This window comes from Rosa rugosa, chromosome 5 (assembly GCF_958449725.1).
Source record: "Rosa rugosa chromosome 5, drRosRugo1.1, whole genome shotgun sequence".
Classification (NCBI taxonomy): domain Eukaryota; kingdom Viridiplantae; phylum Streptophyta; class Magnoliopsida; order Rosales; family Rosaceae; genus Rosa; species Rosa rugosa.
Genome location: NC_084824.1, coordinates 45,928,417 through 45,946,717, shown reverse-complemented (window position 1 = coordinate 45,946,717; position 18,301 = coordinate 45,928,417). Strand labels below are relative to the sequence as shown.

Sequence of the window (18,301 nt, the reverse complement as noted above, 5' to 3'; positions counted from 1 at the left end):
TTTTTTTTTTTTAATAATAACATGAGGGACAATTCCTTGAAAGAGGAAGCAGAACAGGGGTAGAATGGTCAGGATACTATTTATTTTGTTTGTCCTTTTGTGAATGGGTTTTAATCAGTGTTTTCAAAGGCAACGCCGAGGCGAGCCCGGGGCACGCTCCAGTGTGAGGCGACGGTAAATCGCCTTGCAGGTCCAAACTAAGGCGCGCTATCGGAAAAGCGTTAGGGCAGCCTGTTTTTGCATAAGGCAAGCTCTGATGCTGCCTGAACGCAAGGAAGAAGATGAAGTCGTGGGTCCCCTTTTTTCCTTCTTGTTTTTGCATCAAAACGGCGTAGTTCTAAACGACCTCCTTTATACGACATCGTCTTTACCAATTAATTAAAGCAACAAAACGACCTCCTTTATAACCTCCATTATACCTCTTTTTCTTTCTATTTAATAATCATTCTCTATTATTCAGCCAGCAAGGTCATTTGCCTTCGGTTTCACATTTGAAAACATTGGTTATAATGTGCCATGAAGCATCTACATTTATCTTGATGATACCAGGGGAAAATGGCTCCTAAGGTTGTAAGGATAAAGTTGATGTGGTCATATTGATAGCGACTCAGCTTTCCGTTAACTTCAGAAAATTCGGAGAATGCCAGAGTCACCCGCAAGACCACAGCAAAAGGATCAGGTGGTTTGCGAGGAAAAATACAATCACAACGATGCTTCTATAGCTGCCAAAGTAGGTAAGCCACCTCGGTATATTTCTGGGAAGCAAAAGATTCAGATTGCCAATCTGTGATGAGTTGACGAATCTAATCTTCCAACGTAGTGATGTGAGCAACGGGAACCTTATAGCTTAAGGGATGTATGAACCATGCTATTGTGGCTGAAGAGCAGGTGAATGCAATATGGCTCAATAGTTTCTGGTTGTGAGTCACAGATAGGACAAATGGGGGATGCCGCAAAATGACGATTAGAGCTGGTAGCTATGAAATGCTTCACCTTGGGAGTAGCACGGATACCCCAAATGAATTTCCAAACTGTAGAATCTACTTGGAATGAGGTGTGAGGATGCCTGAAAGAAGAAGGTTACTAGCAAGATGACGAAGGTGATATCCGGACCAAAATAGAGAAAATTGGGACAGGTGATCTCCTCCCCAGAAACATCCACATATGCCACACAAACTCCACAGATTAATATACACAGATTCCAACTCAGTTGAGAAAGTCTCAGAAAGATAATACATTTGCTTTAGAAGGGAAAGCCTGAAAAGTGAAACCCACATCCATTCCACCTAAACTAGGACCTCCTCTTACCTCTCAAGCCGCTATCAATCAACCTACATGTATCGGCCCGATGCCAATCCAACTTTCCTACCCCATTTCCGGTTTGTGAACACCAGCGGAAGACCAGGCACAGTAACCCATTCCGACATCAGGTGGACTCATCGATGTCACCCACATCATCGTAATCCGCCACCACCACTGTTGAGGATCGATAATACCATAGCACTTTAGAAATGACCCTCATTCCTTCTCCTCTGATAATTAGAATTGGCAAAAGAAACACCCAAAGCTAGCTCGAATAGAGATCTGGCCTGAGTCGGATCAGACCTTACTGATAGCCGCCACGAACCGATCCAGATCAACAAGGGTAGTATTCGATGAGAAGAGTCGCGCCACCAAAAAACAATATCATTGTTGTCAATGTCATCTGTCATCACTGTCATCGTCAACAAGGCCTACCACCACACCATCATCCCGATGGCCAGCGTTGCTGCCAGCTGCTTCAAGACATCATCAATAGTAGCCATGGTTTGGATCTTACAAAAAAGAAAAGGAAAAAAAGATTGGCAGGACTGCAGGAGACAGAGAAAAAGGGGGTAGACCAGAATGGAAGAAGAGATTTTTGATGATGTCTACTCTGATTTAGACACAGCAGCTAGGATAACGGCCAAAACGTCTCTCATTTTTAATGTAGCCAAAAAAATTCTAGGTTATGGTTTTTAGTTTATCTTGGTTGTGCGTTTTGGCTCTTGCTCAACTTACATACCTTCTATCCTTCAGAGTGGTCAGGCTGCAAAACTACCCTAGAGTGATAGATTCCTCATGCAATCTTTAAAACTTTTTCCAAGTTTTGGTCAGATACTATTATGGAAACTAGTAAGTCTACTCGCAACTGTTTCCTCATGAATTCATAAGCATGATCATGTTTTAAAAATAAAATTCGCATTAGAATATCAATGCTATATTGGGGCAATCTTTCTTATTTGAGAACATGCTGTTGTGCGTAAATGGTCAGCTTATCAAGTAATACAAAATTGATATATGGAGGATACTTCCAAAGAAAGAATTAACTTGCATGAGTTGCTTCAAGATCATGTCACCACATATGATCCATGCACTACTATAAAATACGAGAATGGACACAGTATGTGATCAAAAAGGTAGCAGCAGAGAGGAAAACCATTTACTTCTACAAATGTCATGTGTTGTATAAACGAAACAAAACAAATTCACTGCATAAGACTTTGAATGATTTGAAATTCTACATTACAGTCATGGACATTATCTGACGAGCAAGACTTGGATCCTGGTTCAATAGCTCCCTCAAGTTGCTCTCCACCTCTCCAATCTGTTTCTCAATGTATTCCTTTGAGGTCTGTGGAAAGCACAGAAAATCAATTTACTTCCATCAAAGTCCAGACAAGAAAAACAGCTTTATTGTCTTTTAAAATTTACTCGTGTTGAATGTAGCCAAGAAACAATGTACAACATGACACGGTCTTAAACTTCTTCTTCTTCTTTTTTTGTGAAAACCAAGTAGTTAATTTAAATCCTACCTAAATGCAATCATAGAACAAGTAACAAGCTAGAGCAGTACAAAATCCTTAACCAAAAAGAATTCAACGAAAAGAATCCCACAACCCCCACTTTCTGCATCCAATATTTTTGTAATTTGTTGTTTCCACCTTAACTACACAGCACCCCACAAAAATTCCACCAGTTTTCTCTTCAACTTGCTTTCTCTCCCTCCACAAGCATTTACATGAACACAAAACCACGGTTTGGGATTCAACACATCATAACTCATGAACATGATATTGACTTGTGCATCACATTTATTGCTTGATTAGGTAAAGAGACTTACAGAAGGTTGGACAGGAATTTTGAACAAGAGGAGATATATGAAATACCATACTAGGAATTTACATATAGCATTGCACATATATGTGTTGACATGGATTCATATTTAACTGGAAAGCTAACAAAAATGGGAAAACTTGCTTGAGCAGAGACTTAGTACATCACATAACTTCAAATGAGCATTCTACAGGAAGTCTCTAATGTGCACACAGACAAAGCTTTAGTTGCAAAAAAGCAGTTAAATAACCTCCACCTTTCTGAAAACAAAACATGATTTCACAACATGACCACGCTGTTAACCATTAACAAAATGTCTTGAAGGCACATACTTTCGATAAAATTTATCATTTTATCCTAATTCCTGGTTCACCCCTCCTATTCACTATTATTAAAGTAACATTTCAAGATGGTCAAAGCTTCATACAAAATCATTTTAAGATTCTTATAAGCAATATCACAACTCACAGGTTCAAGTGAAACCAAATTTAACAGCATAAAAATAAACAAAAAACAAAAAGTTGACATTCAGGACTAAGAGACATGTTAATGAGTTGGCAATCATAGGATACTAGAATATACAATCCTTCAATCTCAACTGAACAAAATTGGAACTTTAAATCAATTACATTCATCCATTTCAGTGGAAAACGATAAACAATATGATAATCCTTTTAACCGAATCAATATTGTTGTCTGGCATTGCAGTAAGAGATAGCACAAATTGCTCAGAGTGGTTTACAGAATGCAAAGACAACCGTTCAAGAAAGAGATTCAGAATGCAAAAAAAAGTCTGTAAATGAGGGCAACAGGTGAATTAGCATGCGCTTTTCAAGTCCATGTACATATGGCCGCCTATTTCTGACATTATGAATAAGCAAATTTGATCCAGGATTGACATCTACACTAGCTGGTGGCATCTCCCAAAAGGGTACATTAAAGATCAAAAGATGTACAAGAAAGGAGAGGAATACCTGTAGTGAGGCAATTGCGCTCTCACTATCCTTGAGCTTCTGCTCCTGTTCATTCACCAACACTGACTTGGGCTCTAAAACAAACCTGGCCACCATAAATAACAGAGTTTATCACACTATTCCATCTATGTAGAATATGAGGTACCTCATTAATCAACGAGTCCTGAAAACCATTTAATTTAAAGTAAGAGCAATCCAGAACTCACGTTCTTCCTGCAAAACAGATTAAATCCCAACAAAACCATCAAATTCAAATTCAAACACCCAAAAAAACAAAAGGGTTAATTTTATTAGGGAAAGACTAAAACTTGAGACTCTTTGTTGATTAAAACAACAAAACTGAAGTACCTATGGATTTGTAAGTATTGGCGTCATCAGGCAAAGGGCGAATTTCCTCTAGGGTTAGAAAAGCACGCTTCTTTTCTCCTTCTTTGTTTCGCATCTGGTTCTGCACCTGAAACCCATTTCAATTCTCCGCTTATAAGTTTACGTTTTCACCACATTTGTTGTATTCGTATTGAACTGGGTAAAAAATTTATAAAAAAAAACCTGCTTGAGTTTGGCGGTGAGCTCGATCATGCGACCTTGAATCTCCATGAACGCCTGTGAAAGATTGATTGTGGTAAATAGCTAGCAAGTAAAGAAATTGGAAAATCGAGAGAGAAAGAGGGGGCTTACAGCTCTGTTGGCTTCGTCGGCCATTTTCAATCGAGTAGTTGCAGACTGTGCTGTGTGGGAAGAAGTTCTAGTCTGAAAAATTAGAGTCGTCAGTAGCGAGTAACTTGGTGCTTGACTACTTATTGGCTTCAGGGTATGGGACGAGTTGGCCCGTTCCACTTCCATTCCTGAATACTCAAAATCATGTGCACTGATTGGATAGCCGTACCAAACACGTGACACGGCCGAGGCCTATATAAGAATTATATGTGTTATAGTACATCACACCTTATATGTGCTCGGAAGCGAACAAATTACACATAATGATCCGTTTGTAAAAATTGATGTCTATTATGAAAAGAAATGCCAAGAAAAATAGAAAGGTATTATATTTTAACTTTTGTTATTAACTAGGCAACTCACCCGCACGATGCTACGGATTTGTAAATTTTGTCTTAAAGTTTATACGTAATAGGGTAGAAATGACAATATAAGAAATGTTAACTGAATATGTTATCGCTTTGCATATTATGAAAGTGTTGAGTATAAGTTGGTATTTTAACCAAACTTTTATATTTACATTTTTCAAAAGAAAGAGATATTCTAACAAAAGATATTGTTTACATACAAACTAAGAAAGTGGTTAAATCTCACCAAAATATCATACATTTCAAGTTGGAACTAATCATTCTCTAATATATCACTTATTGGTTCATATGGTATTGAAGACACTTCATTTGCTTTTGGATATGATGGGCTATCGCTGAAACAAACAACATAATATAAGAAGCAACATATGAAACTTAGCAGTGAAGCGCAACATATGAAACTTAGCAGTGAAGCTTTTAAAAATTTGTGTGACAATTTACTGATCTGTGATAAACATATAAAGTTCTAAATTAATTTTTAAGAATTACTCAAGACACCCATCTATATAATACCATGTTTACCGACTTTTTCTATTTCTATTTCAAAAATCAACTTGAATCAAGGCTCAAGTTATTTCACATTTGACAAACCTAAGCCATATATAAAGACGGATCAAAAGTCTGTATAATCTTACTAAGCTAAAACTATGGATTCAAGAACAAATAAATTTTAAGATCATAATCATCTTTCATTTCTATTTGCAATAATCCAATATGAGCTAATATTTGTGTTTTTCTTTAAAAAAAAAAAAAAAAAAAAGGACAAAAGCGTCAAAATAAAGAAAATGGGGGGCAAAATGGGCATGTCACTATTGAATGAACAGTACAACACCCATTCTACTTTAGAATATGTATAATTACAGTACAAGAGTTTTCAAAAAATTACAGATTCAATAAAACTACAATAATGAATTAAACTCAAGATCTCCAACTTCATGTGATGCTGTCACTGGTGGAATTTATGGTTCAGTTTAAGAGGGGACTTCTTCACCAACGGCATTATGAGTTAGAGGAGGATCATATTAATATTGATGAGAAGGCAAAAACTGTCATGTCCCTTGACATAGAAGATCATATGGCCAAGGTTTATACACGTAAACTATTTTATGAAGTTCAAGAACAGTTGAGAGAGAGCTTCAAATATAAACTTGAACTTGTGTTTGAAAATGTCACTCAAGAACAGTTTAAGGTTATACGAAAGAACATTGATACTTGTAAGTCTCGTGAACTTACTTACGAAAAGAAATCTGATTTTGCATCATGGAGCTGTAGAAAGTTTGACAGTGAAGGACTCCTATGTCGGCATGTTTTGGCATATTTGATTAAGATCCAAGATGTTGATAAATTGCCTATTCAGTACATCTTGAAGAGATGGACTAAAGCTGCAAGACAGAGAGTTGTGTTAGATTCTAATGGAATGGAGATAAAAGATAACAAAGCTTTACTTGCAAGGAGGACTAAACTATTCCAGCATGCTACATATGCAATTGATAAGGTTATGGTGAGTGATGAGGCTACCCAGCTCTTTATGGAAGCATTGGATGCTTTTTTGGAGAATATTAAACCATTAATTAGTAATGAAAGTGGACAAAGTGCAGTAGGTTTGGAGACCAAGACCAAGACTGCTACTATTCAGCATGTTTTCAATGAACCAGATCAAGTGAGAGCAAAAGGGTGTGGGAGAAGGTTGAAGAAAGGAAAAGAGAAGAGGAAAGTTAAGGTAAAGGCCAGTCAAGGTAGGCAATGCCATGGATGTGGACTATTTGGTCAGTCACATGACAAAAGAAATTGTCCAACACTTCATGGAAGGTAAGATACTTGTGTTTGATATTATTGTTTAGGGTTTTTTGCACCAACAGTGTCTGGAGACTTGGGTGACTGACAATATGATACCCGAACTTACAAAGTTATTAAAGTGATACCCAGACTCAATTTTTCGTATCTCCGTCGTACCTACGTCAAATTGCCGTCACTGAGCCGTTAAAATGAGGCACGTGCTATGCATGTGACTTTATTTTCAAGGGTAAAATTGTCTTCTTACACCATTTGAAAAAAAAAACTTTTTTTTTTTTGAGAAAATAAACTGAAGTTGTTAATAAAAAACAATTAATCAATATAAATATTATTGTTTTATATTCTCTCTGTTCCATTTCGTTTGACTACCCCAAACCAAACACAGTACCCTCTTCATCTCTCCCTCGTCTTCCTACCCAGATCAAAAACACAATGAATGTTCTTCATCCAACCTTCTTCTGCTGTTGCCTGAGCTTCAACCCGTACCTACTCATTCCTCTTCATTTTATTTTAGCTTACATTGGAAATATCATAAACAACATTAATCCTAGATTCCTAATCAGTAATAATCAAATTAAAATTGAAAAACATTGGAAGCTTGGTAGAAGTAGGAGGCTCTGCATCCAAATCCCATTCCATAAAAGCAAGAAGAACCAAGGTATTCTGGAAAGTGGAAACTAGTACTAAAACAATTGGTATTTTTGGAATCCGTTCCGGTCGTAAGGAGAAATTCAGAATTAGCTTGCAATTCACTTATTAGATTCTCCATCTATCACATTTGACAATTAAACAATGAACAGAACATGCCATGAAAAGAAAGCAAGACTCTTGAAACTTTGGCAACTGATTGCAGATCTCCATAATTATCCATTATTGAAAGTCCATCAATTCTTCAAACAACAAGACTAGGAAGCAATGATATAGACAATCTCTCCGTCCTCCTCCTTCCTCGACCTCAAGTCCCGCTTTGAGATCTAATAACCGATCCCCTCCATCGTCAAAATTTACAGAGAACCCAACCCAAATCCAAATCCCAATCCCAATTTCAATTCTGTCCTCCAGAATGGCGGACAGAGTTTTCTGGAAGCATCGCTCGTTGGAGATCTGAAATTGGCGATGGAGTGCGCCCCCGCCTATCCTTTTGTTGGGGTCGTGTGCCTGAAATCGAGGAGGACTGAGGTGTTTTTGCGAGACAAATCGGCGAGCGAAGTCAGTCGTTTTAGAGAGAGTCGTTGACTGAGGGGAGAGGAAGAAGACGAGAGGTGGAAGGGTAAAAAAAAATTAATTAAAAATTAAAGGTAAATAGATCTTTTTATTAAAAATATTTAAAATGTTAGTTACAGGTCAAATCAGTCTTTTTACCTTTATTTTGTACCTCACGTGCATCACACATGGTAAACTTAACGGCTCAGTGACAACAATTTGACGTAGGTACGACGGAGATACGAAAAATTGAGTCTGGGTATCACTTTGATAACTTTGTAAGTTCGGGTATCATATTGTCAGTCACCCAAGTCTCCAGACACTGTTGGTGCAAAAAAACCCTATTGTTTATGGCAACATTTTTATCGATTGATATTTATCACTTTATTTTTGCTTATTTATGTAGACCTCGATATTGATGAAGATGGGGATTCAATTTCCACTAGTATGGATGAGGATAGTTGTTCATCATCTCATTTGGCAGAATAATGTCTCAAACAGATCAGTTCACTACCAGAAAACATGCTCTCTAAGGTAAGTTTTGAGTTTTCTATATTTGGTATTTTTTAGATTTTGCATCTGATTTGGCCAGTTTAAGGGATATGGATTTTGTGGTGTGTTTGATTTGTTGAGAAATAGCTATTGTGATTGGTTTTGAGTTTGTTGAGAAATAGCTACTGTGCTTGTGTTTGATTTGTTCAGAAATAGCATTTGTTGATTGGTTTTGAGTTTGGATGCACTGATCAGTTTATGGCAAGACGATTTTGTGGTCTCTTTGATTCTGCAGGTTTTGGAAGTGATATTGGATTATGGCTAGTCAAAAGTTGGATTCTGCAGGTTTTGGAAGTGTTTGATTCTGCAAGTTTTGTGGTCTCTTTGATTCTGCAATTTATGGCTAGTCAAAAGTTGGATTCTGCAGGTTTTGGAAGTGTTTGATTCTGTAGGTTTTGTGGTCTCTTTGATTCTGCAGTTTATGGCTAGTCAAAAGTTGGAAGACATTTTGGAAGACATTTCAAGATCATTTCAATTGTGAATGGTCAAAAGTTGCCAATAGAAAGTTGATAGTCTTGTTGGAATATTGGATAGTCAAAAGTTGCTGATATGTAATGATTCCAGAAAATGACTTAATATGTAATGATTCCAGAAAATGAATGTAATGGTTTCATTCCTTCTATAAAACTGTAGAGTACAACAAATGAACCTTCTCCAGCACAGCAAGAGCAAAGCTCTGTGATTCCAGAAAATGCACATTACATTTAGTGTTTACTACAACAAACATTCCACAAATGAACACAGTTTTCCTATCCCACAGCCAATACATTATGCATCAACCAATCCACCTGGCTCAAATAGAAATCGTCACTCATTGCTGGTGTATCCAAAGCTTGAAGAATCAAACACATCACAAAATCCATAAGCTAATTCACCAATAACAGCAACAATTTCTCAACAATATCAAAACCAGCGCAGAAGCTAATCAATCAAGCCAATAGCCAACCTGAAATCATCTTGCAAATCCAAAACCTGAAAAATCACACACACTAGATCAGTATCCTAAAAGCTCTATTGAAATTTCATGTGCTTCTAACAAATAAATGACTTTTACATAACTATAAGCTCTCTCAAAACTGGACCTTAATGCATGGTTTTGCCAACTGTTCTAATAACACTTCAATGGATCACTAGAAAACTCAAAACAAGTGGTCCATCTAGTACTCATGAAAAATGTAGTCAAATTGGGGCCAGCCAAGGCCATAATGCTAATTGGGGTTGATGCACATTCAACTCCAAGACACATTAACCACAAGCTAGCAGGTACAACCCCATATAATGAAAAATAGCACTTAAAACATGAGCAGGAACACAACCAATCCTCAAAACTGATTGGATAGAACATGTCACTGTTTACAATCAAAACATTGCAAAGATGTTTAAACAAGCTTCAACTCTTCACCTAGAGCCATTACAATCTCCACATTATCCAAGCTATCTAAGCCCAAATCTTTTTGGAAATGTACATCATGAGTCACCTGTAGATAATTGTAGAAAAATCAGTAATCCCAAATCAGTAATCCCAAATCTTCAAACTCAGAAAACTCAAAGCTTTACCTTATACGGCCACTTGGGGACCTTCATCGGGGTCTTCACCGATGATGAGCTCCGTTAACTGCGTCATTGTCGAACCCAAACAGCAGTAGTGAGGAGGACTAAGGAGATGACGAGGTTCGGCGGGGACTAATATCGGGCGTCGCCGGTGGAATCACTCCGGCGCTGTTAATGGTTTTGGGTGGAAAAGAGACTCATCACAGTTTCTTGTCGTGGAGACGAGAAGACTTGGATTTTGGGTGGAGAAAGAGAACCAGAGACTTTGGTTGCATCTAAGTGGAGAGTCTACAATCCATATTTGGTTTCTATTTCGACGAGAGATGGGTTTTTGGGAAGAGAATGATCTGAGCCGTTGGTTTTCATTTAAAGCAGTGGACGGCTGTGCTTGACCCATCCGCAACTTAACTATAGCAAGGAAGTCCTCTTTGGAACCTTGCTGTATATATATATATAGACGTCCGCACTGTTGTTAAAGTGCGGACGTCGACGTTGCAGCTCGGCTCGGGGCCCGACGGAGCGGCGGGGCTTGCCGGACAGACGCCAGGGGTCGAACGGACCGGTCTGCAGTGGGTGGAGTCGCCGACGACGTGGTTGCAGCGCTGCCCAGAAACATGCAGTTGCAGGTGAGGTCGCTACCCAGAAACCTGCAACTCCGACCTCGAACGCTGCCCAGAACCGTCAGAGATGCCTTCGGCCGCCAAGCCCCGAGCCCCGAGCCGCCTGGAACGTCGGGCCTGATATACGGAGCGGTTCCAAAGAGATATATATATATATATATTACGTGACATATATATGTTGATAGCATGACATTGTGATATGAGTGAATTGTGATTTATTCAGAATATCGTTTTGAACTGTTACTTATTGTGTTGAATGAGTAGTCCAGTTCGGTAATGTTTTGAGTCACGTGGGACTTTAAATATTTTCGGATCTACTGATCCGGGTCACAAGTAGAGACAGAGGCAATTATTATCGTAGGTTTGAATCTCGGCCGAGGTGACAAGCTACAATTCAGTTAGAGCTCTAGTCTGTCTGTCATTGTATTGCATGGGAGTAACACATGGGTTACATGAGGCCTTTGAATACGCGTTTTTAAAGAGAGTTCGTGTGGGTTCTTTCTTTTATCGTCCATTGAGGGACTTGAGTTTTTTATTTAATATGGAGTTGTTTTTGGATTGTTTTAATTACTCGTGAGTTGTTTGGCTTCTTTATTTATTTCCTTTTCATTCTACTTGTTTGATTTTAAATGTAATCTCCTGAACTAAACTATACGCAGGGGATTACTATGGTTTTGGTTTGTTTACTGTTGGTGATTTCCTGAACTAAATTCCTATGCAGGGATTATCGGTTTTCATTTAGAATGATTTGAATTGTCACAGTTGTGACATGTGTGTTCCTAAAAAGAAAAAAAAAGAAAAAAGGATTTTGTTGTTGGAATTAATCATTGTGTTGATTGTTGTCCTCAAGTCGGAAAGACGTCTTTAGGGTTATTTAGGTTTACTCACACGAGTCCGGTGCACTATTCCATGGTGTAGGGGTTATTGTGCAGGTCTGAGTAATAGTCATCGAAGCTGAGGTTTGGTTGTTGTTATAGCTTGGACGTTGAAGTGTACTTTAGTTTATTCTGCTGTGTAGTGAGTGTGTTTATTTATTGAATTGTCGTTCAATTTAATTTGTAAACTCTTTGTAAATTAATATATGACTCTAAAGAACGAGTCCGTATTAATGTTGATGAGCTCGGTTTGCTTTATCGCTTAATTTAAATGAAGAATTCTAAGTGTTTTTCTTGTGCTTGTTAAGTTATCGCGTTTCGGATTCGAAATTTCTTTATTCGAAATTCTGGGGGTGACAGTAGGAGCTGACAATAGAGATCAACCAGATCCAGATCTCAAACAACTAAATTCAACAGAGCATCGACACTAAGGACAAATAAGCCTACAACGAGGTGGAGGCTTGAAAGCAATGTTCTAAAAAATACCTAGCGCCCAAGCCCAAACGCCCAGACTGTCTAGACAACGACTGATGAGTCAAACGCTTACAGCCATTGCCTAACCTATAATCAGATCGGTGACCCGGTGACCAACACCTAGGCGTCTATCTAAACCATTTATTAGAACAGTGGATATGAGTATTGAGATTGAAAAGAATCTTTCTTTACTGATATTTTAGAATAAGAATGCCTTACTAACGAAATATGCCAGTCTAATCACCTCCTAATCCTATCACATCCCTTGATGACCTGCCCGTCACCTGCCCGTCATAACCATTGAACTCATCCCTTTGATGTGTATGTCTACAATCTCGATTATCTATAATTTTAGATTCAGAACTTTACTCCCTGAGTCCTTATGAAAATGACTCATTAATATTCTAATAATCATGTTCTTGGACGTATTAACTCATCATATATCATGGTTATTATTGCCGATCACCATATTTCTTATCGTAAATTTAAAGTTTTAAACAAACAAGTCACTCTCATGTCAGCTGTCTATACTCCCACGAATCCACCGTACTCAATTTCTCAAAACAAAATCTAATCAAACGAAACATTACTCACAATAGAAAGACAAATATTTCGAGCAATGGCAGTTTCGCTAATACCTTCCGGAACAAGTGGTTGAAATGGCAACTGGCAATGAGTGAAAACGAATACGCACCAAAAATAAACCAAATCCCACTTTCAAAAATCTTTGAATGATTGCTGGCACGAAAAAAGAACAACCCAAAATTACCAAAACCATCACAACTCATCGTCGTCCGAGAAAGTTTTGATTTTTGTTTTTTTTTTTTGTTTTTCGGGGAGGGAAGGAGTGACATGGTATTGGGTATCATGTCTGGTTTGCCGTTATGTTCGCCACTTTTGGCTTCTCGACCTTAAACAACAACTACTGGACCAAATCCCTCCTTCTCTCTCTCTCTCTCTCTCTCTCTCTCTGGTTTTTTTTGAAAGACTTGTCCTTTTAATCTCTTCTCACTTTCTCTCTCCTCCCTTTATTTATCATCTCTCTACTCCGAAAGCTTTGGGTGGCTTTTCTGGTGGCCCAATATAGAAGTTAGAGCCGTTTCTCCGGCGACCCACATCGCATTTGCCCCGACCCAGATCGAATCCGGACCCGAATTGCAGATATTCCAACCCCCCCACATTGACAAGTGACCATGTCGGTGGAGGCTTAGAGGCTTTTGTCATTTGTCAATGCCATGAAATGGGTGGAGGGGTTGGAATGTAAGGTGGGATTTGGGTGCGGATTTATAAGGATTTGGTATTGTTAGTTAGATTCATGGGGATTTGTTTCAGTGAACACAAGAAGGAATCCAAGTTATCCAAGTTTACTCAGAAAGCCCAACAAGGTATATCGTATTTTTAACATTTCAACAAGGAAAGTTAGGATCTTTTGGGAAGAATTGGGTTCTGTGTGGTACATTTTGAAAGTCGAGTTTTCAAGTATGGTCATTTGTCATGTGTTTATATAACCAGGTGACTGGATTTGAAGCATTGTTGAGTAAATGTGCCAGACGTAGGTTTTTGGTGAAGCATCAGTCATGGGATTTGAATGTTAGTTTTTTTGTTTGGTATGTCATGTCACGGGTCAGGAGTGTTTGAAATAAAGGGATTGCTTGTACTTCTTAATTAAAGTTCAAAGTTTGATATAGGTGAAGTTTGTATATGGTAGTTATTGAACATACTTAAAGTGCACAGTCTAATGTTGATCATTCTGTAAATGTCCTTTTTTGTTTTACAAATCATGTTGATTGATAAACGCCATTATAATTGTATGGTGTTTAGAAGCTACCAGGAAGGGATGTATTTCTTTGTTAGTCTAGTGACCTATGAGTTAATAAGGTGAACATTTATGGAAGTAAAGTGAAACTTGTGGTGTATGTTTAATCAAATGATGTAGGATTTTGTTTATGAGTGATGGTGTAACACTTTCCTTTTCTTGTGAAAAAAAAAAAAATATGAAGTAGGATATGACTCCTCGGTATCTCAAGCTAACCCGGATAGAACACCATACGATACTCCTTTGGTTACAAAGAATATCAAAGACCTCCGCCAAAGTCCAGGATATATCAATGTCAACATCTTTACTCACGATGAGATGAGGTTGGCCACAAAAAATTTCAGGCCAGATCTGATTCTTGGTGAAGGTGGGTTTGGAATTGTATACAAAGGAGTCATTGATGACACTGTGAGGCCCGGTTACACGTCCACACAAGTTGCCATTAAGGAGCTTAACCCAGAAGGGTACCAAGGTGATAGGGAATGGCTGGTATTTGACTTATCTTTCACTCTTATCTTATTTATTTTCCTAGAAATCACACTTTACAGTATTCTGTTGTACAACATGTTCTGCGTGCGGATAAAGAATATGAATTATTGTCCTTGAAAACAAAGTAGAGGGACATTCTAGTAATGAATGTGGAAGATAAATTCATTCTGAAGGGCTGACAGAATGGCGCGTAGTCTGAAGCTTGTGGTCAGTCCTTTCCAGATATAAATGTTGCCTCCTTGTGTGCAAGGCAAAGTTTCTTTTACTTCTTAATTTGTTACAACTTCCATTAGAAATAGCGTAACTTTCTCTTTAGTTTCGGTGTCACATTCAAGCTTCCTTGATACTAGAAGATAGTGGATCAAAATTTTCAAAATGAAGGACCTAGTCAATGAGAGCAATTGAATATGGTAACTTTGTTTTAAGAAATGATGACCCTTATTGCAAGTTAAAAACATTGATGAAATAAGTAGGACATATGATCTGTTTTTTCCTTGTTGCTTAAACAAAATTTTGTCTCTCAACAAGTTTCTAGTTTGCAAAAATACAAATCTTTGAAACCATGACCAATAAGTTGGATTTGGCATAATATATCTCATGTCATTTGTTTGCAATTGATTATAATCCTCTAAGCATTTTTGTCTGATATTGTTTATCTTGCAGGCTGAAGTACACTACTTGGGACAGTTCAGTCATCCTAATCTTGTGAGGCTGATTGGGTACTGTTGTGAGGATGACCACCGCCAATTGGTCTATGAATACATGGCAAGTGGCAGCTTGGAAAAACATCTTTTCCGCAGTAAGTGTTTTTCATGAATGATGAAACTATAACCCTTGATTAGTGCATTGATTGTTGCTTTATAGTGACCTAAGTATCATCGTTTTGGTTATATTGTAAATTATCACCATCATTTTTTTTGGTAATACTTTGGCACTTCTGACTTGGCCATGCTTATGTTGGTCACTTAAGAAAATTTATCTCCCCCTTGTGCTTAATTCCCTATGCTTCAGAATATCATGTATCACCCATTAGTCTCTCCTTTATTTGTCTGGCTTTTTGGGTAACTTTTTTCTTTTTCTTTTTCAGCAGCTTTCCAACTCCAATTTTCCTAGACCAGTCTGGATCCTTACTCATCCCCAATACCTGCTTATTAGTGATACTACTTAATTTCAGCAGCTTTCTAACTCCAATTTCCCTAGACCAGTCGGGATCCTTATTTGTCCCCAATACCTGCTTGTTAGTGATACTAAAACATCTCTTTCTTTTATTTCTTGCCAATACCTTCTCTAGCCGTAAAGCAGGTTTGATTAGGAATTTTGTTTTCAAGATGAGATACATTACTCAAATATGCATGTGGATTTTGTTTTTGTTCGACACATGACTGCATTTAAAAGTGTAAAATTTGTTTCACTTCAAACTTGGATGCTAGTGCAAATAGAAAGTTGACACTTTCATCTGCCCTTGTTTTCTTGAACAAAAGAGACTTTCATCAGGGATAAATAACCATTTGTTTTTTGTTCTCCATTGTCTGATAAATTGTTGATCATACTTTTTATTTGAAAACCTGCTGCTGGGGTAAATATTAATTTCCCCCAAACTGCATGGTTCCACCAATTACGAAGTTACTTGATATGCTGCTCTATGGCAACAACTTTCAATATGTGTTCAAGTGGATACTTCCACTATGTCAAAACTAAAATTTCATGCATATTATGACTTAGATTGAGAGGCATATTCATATTGGACATTATGCCTCTTGCTTAATAGCTTGTTAATTCTGTTTTGGGTGGTAGGAGTGGGTTGTACGCTTACATGGACAAGAAGAATGAAGATTGCCTTAGATGCTGCAAAAGGACTTGCTTTTCTTCATGGTGCTGAAAGGCCAGTCATTTACCGTGACTTCAAGACATCAAACATTTTGTTGGATGCGGTTCGTTGTCTACTATAGCTATCTTATATCTGCATTTACAAGATTGAGCATTTCTTTAAGCACACCCTTCAAAAGAATGTAAAAAAGGGAAAAAAGAATTGATAGTGATTACCAAAAGCTCTCTAAAAAAGTCAATCTAAATGCGGAAGTGAAACTGAAACCAGAAGATGAAGGGACTCGAATGCTTCTTGCAATGATCTTTTATTCATTTTTGGCAAATAAAAGGATGGAAAATAAATATTCATGCTTTTATTAAATGAGTGATTTCTCCTGAAGAAGTCATGTTGATTTTGTTGTTGAAAATTGCAATTATAAATTGCAGGATTTTAATGCGAAGCTTTCAGACTTTGGCCTTGCAAAGGAAGGACCGATGGGAGACCAAACCCATGTTTCAACACGAGTGATGGGAACATACGGATATGCTGCTCCTGAGTATGTAATGACTGGTGAGTTGTGTCACAACTAAGTTGCTGAGTTATACTATTAATGATAATTATTCTTTTCTTGTCGCGAGTAAGTGATATTATATCTATTCTTAATATAGACCAACAACTGTTTATGAATATATGAGGAAAAAGAATAAAGAACACAGAAATGAAGTTCATTGGTCTAGCATGTTTTTGCAGTTAACAATTAACACAAAGGACTGGTATAAAGATAAATTGTGCATCTCGTATGGCATTCTTGTGCTTCACTCTTATATAACCGACTTATATTCCATCATGTACATTTGTTTGCTTTTAAGAAAGGTCGAGAGGAAATAATATTCCAAATTGATATAGACCTCCCTCCATCCTCTCCTCCCCTATTGTATATTCTCCGTAGATATGGTTATTTTGACAAATGTTAGTTTTTTTTATATGAATGCTTATGCAAATGAAAACTAGAAACCAGAGTAGTTCATGTCTCATTTTTAATTTGATCCAATCAGGGCATCTAACGGCTCGAAGCGATGTTTATGGATTTGGAGTAGTGCTACTTGAGATGCTCATTGGAAGGAGAGCAATGGATAAGAGCAGGCCCAGCCGAGAACATAATCTAGTTGAATGGGCTCGGCCACTCTTGAATCATAATAAGAAACTTTTGAGGATTGTAGACCCTCGACTGGAAGGGCAGTACTCACTTAAAACTGCACTGAAGGTGGCCCATCTAGCATACCAATGCCTTAGCCAGAACCCGAAAGGGAGACCCCTTATGAGCCAGGTTGTTGAAATCCTTGAGAGTCTTCAAGCACCAGAACAGCATGACCCTTTGCTTCAAAGTGGAGGTAAAGCTGTAACTCTTTATGAGGCTCCCAAGGGAACCTCTGGAACTCATGCTAAGAGAGATGTAAATGGAAAAGATGGTGGAGGGGGAGGAGAGGTAAGGCGAAGGAGCAACCGGGGAAATGAAAGGAGCCACAGTGAGCCTATGAGTGATCATGATCATCATAGCCCGTCCCCAAGTTTTGTGTCTCGGGAAAAGTAAACTATGCAAGAAGTTAAACCCTTTACCAGAAAATGGATGGAGGTTGGAACTGTACAAGATATATCAACCGGTCTATCCTTTAGGTGTATTGAGTAAAATTCTTTCCCCTTTGGCAAAAATTGAAATGAATACGTTGTAATTCGTTCTGTGACATTCTATGTTATGAGCTATCATGTACGTTATGATATTATACTTTAGCATAGCATTCGGAGAAAGCCGTTGATGGTTTTTTACAGTGGCTAGCTAGACTTTCAAATACCGAAGCCTCTTATCTTGAAGTCTTCTTATAGACAGAAACATATGACCTGTTCCTTTGTTGGAGTTCACAAGAGAAT

General features: G+C 37.9%; 3 protein-coding genes across 4 annotated transcripts; 2 read left to right on the top strand and 1 right to left on the bottom strand.

Annotated features, from left to right (window-relative positions):
• Window positions 1-2,358: 2,358 nt before the first annotated feature.
• LOC133713159 (prefoldin subunit 1) lies at window positions 2,359-4,945 on the bottom strand. The gene is made up of 6 exons (XM_062139275.1): window positions 4,788-4,945; window positions 4,659-4,712; window positions 4,458-4,563; window positions 4,316-4,322; window positions 4,110-4,194; window positions 2,359-2,653 (listed from the first exon to the last, which is right to left on the bottom strand). Exons 1-6 carry the CDS (start codon window positions 4,809-4,811, stop codon window positions 2,540-2,542), a joined length of 390 nt encoding a protein of 129 aa, XP_061995259.1. The 5' UTR covers window positions 4,812-4,945; the 3' UTR covers window positions 2,359-2,539.
• A 1,210-nt stretch (window positions 4,946-6,155) lies between these two features.
• On the top strand, window positions 6,156-9,224 carry LOC133711750 (protein FAR1-RELATED SEQUENCE 7-like). The gene is made up of 3 exons (XM_062137844.1): window positions 6,156-6,930; window positions 8,979-9,061; window positions 9,162-9,224. Exons 1-3 carry the CDS (start codon window positions 6,156-6,158, stop codon window positions 9,222-9,224), a joined length of 921 nt encoding a protein of 306 aa, XP_061993828.1.
• Window positions 9,225-12,942: 3,718 nt separating this feature from the next.
• On the top strand, window positions 12,943-18,197 carry LOC133712934 (probable serine/threonine-protein kinase PBL17). 2 transcript variants are annotated; one of them, XM_062139046.1, is made up of 6 exons: window positions 12,943-13,648; window positions 14,267-14,568; window positions 15,232-15,367; window positions 16,363-16,499; window positions 16,822-16,945; window positions 17,431-18,197. In XM_062139046.1, the coding sequence occupies exons 1-6, from the start codon at window positions 13,579-13,581 to the stop codon at window positions 17,964-17,966; spliced, it is 1,305 nt and encodes a 434-aa protein (XP_061995030.1). In that variant the 5' UTR covers window positions 12,943-13,578; the 3' UTR covers window positions 17,967-18,197. The 2 variants fall into 2 exon arrangements, with proteins under 2 accessions (XP_061995030.1, XP_061995029.1); XM_062139045.1 differs by having other exon boundaries at window positions 12,946-13,648; window positions 14,264-14,568.
• Window positions 18,198-18,301: the final 104 nt, after the last annotated feature.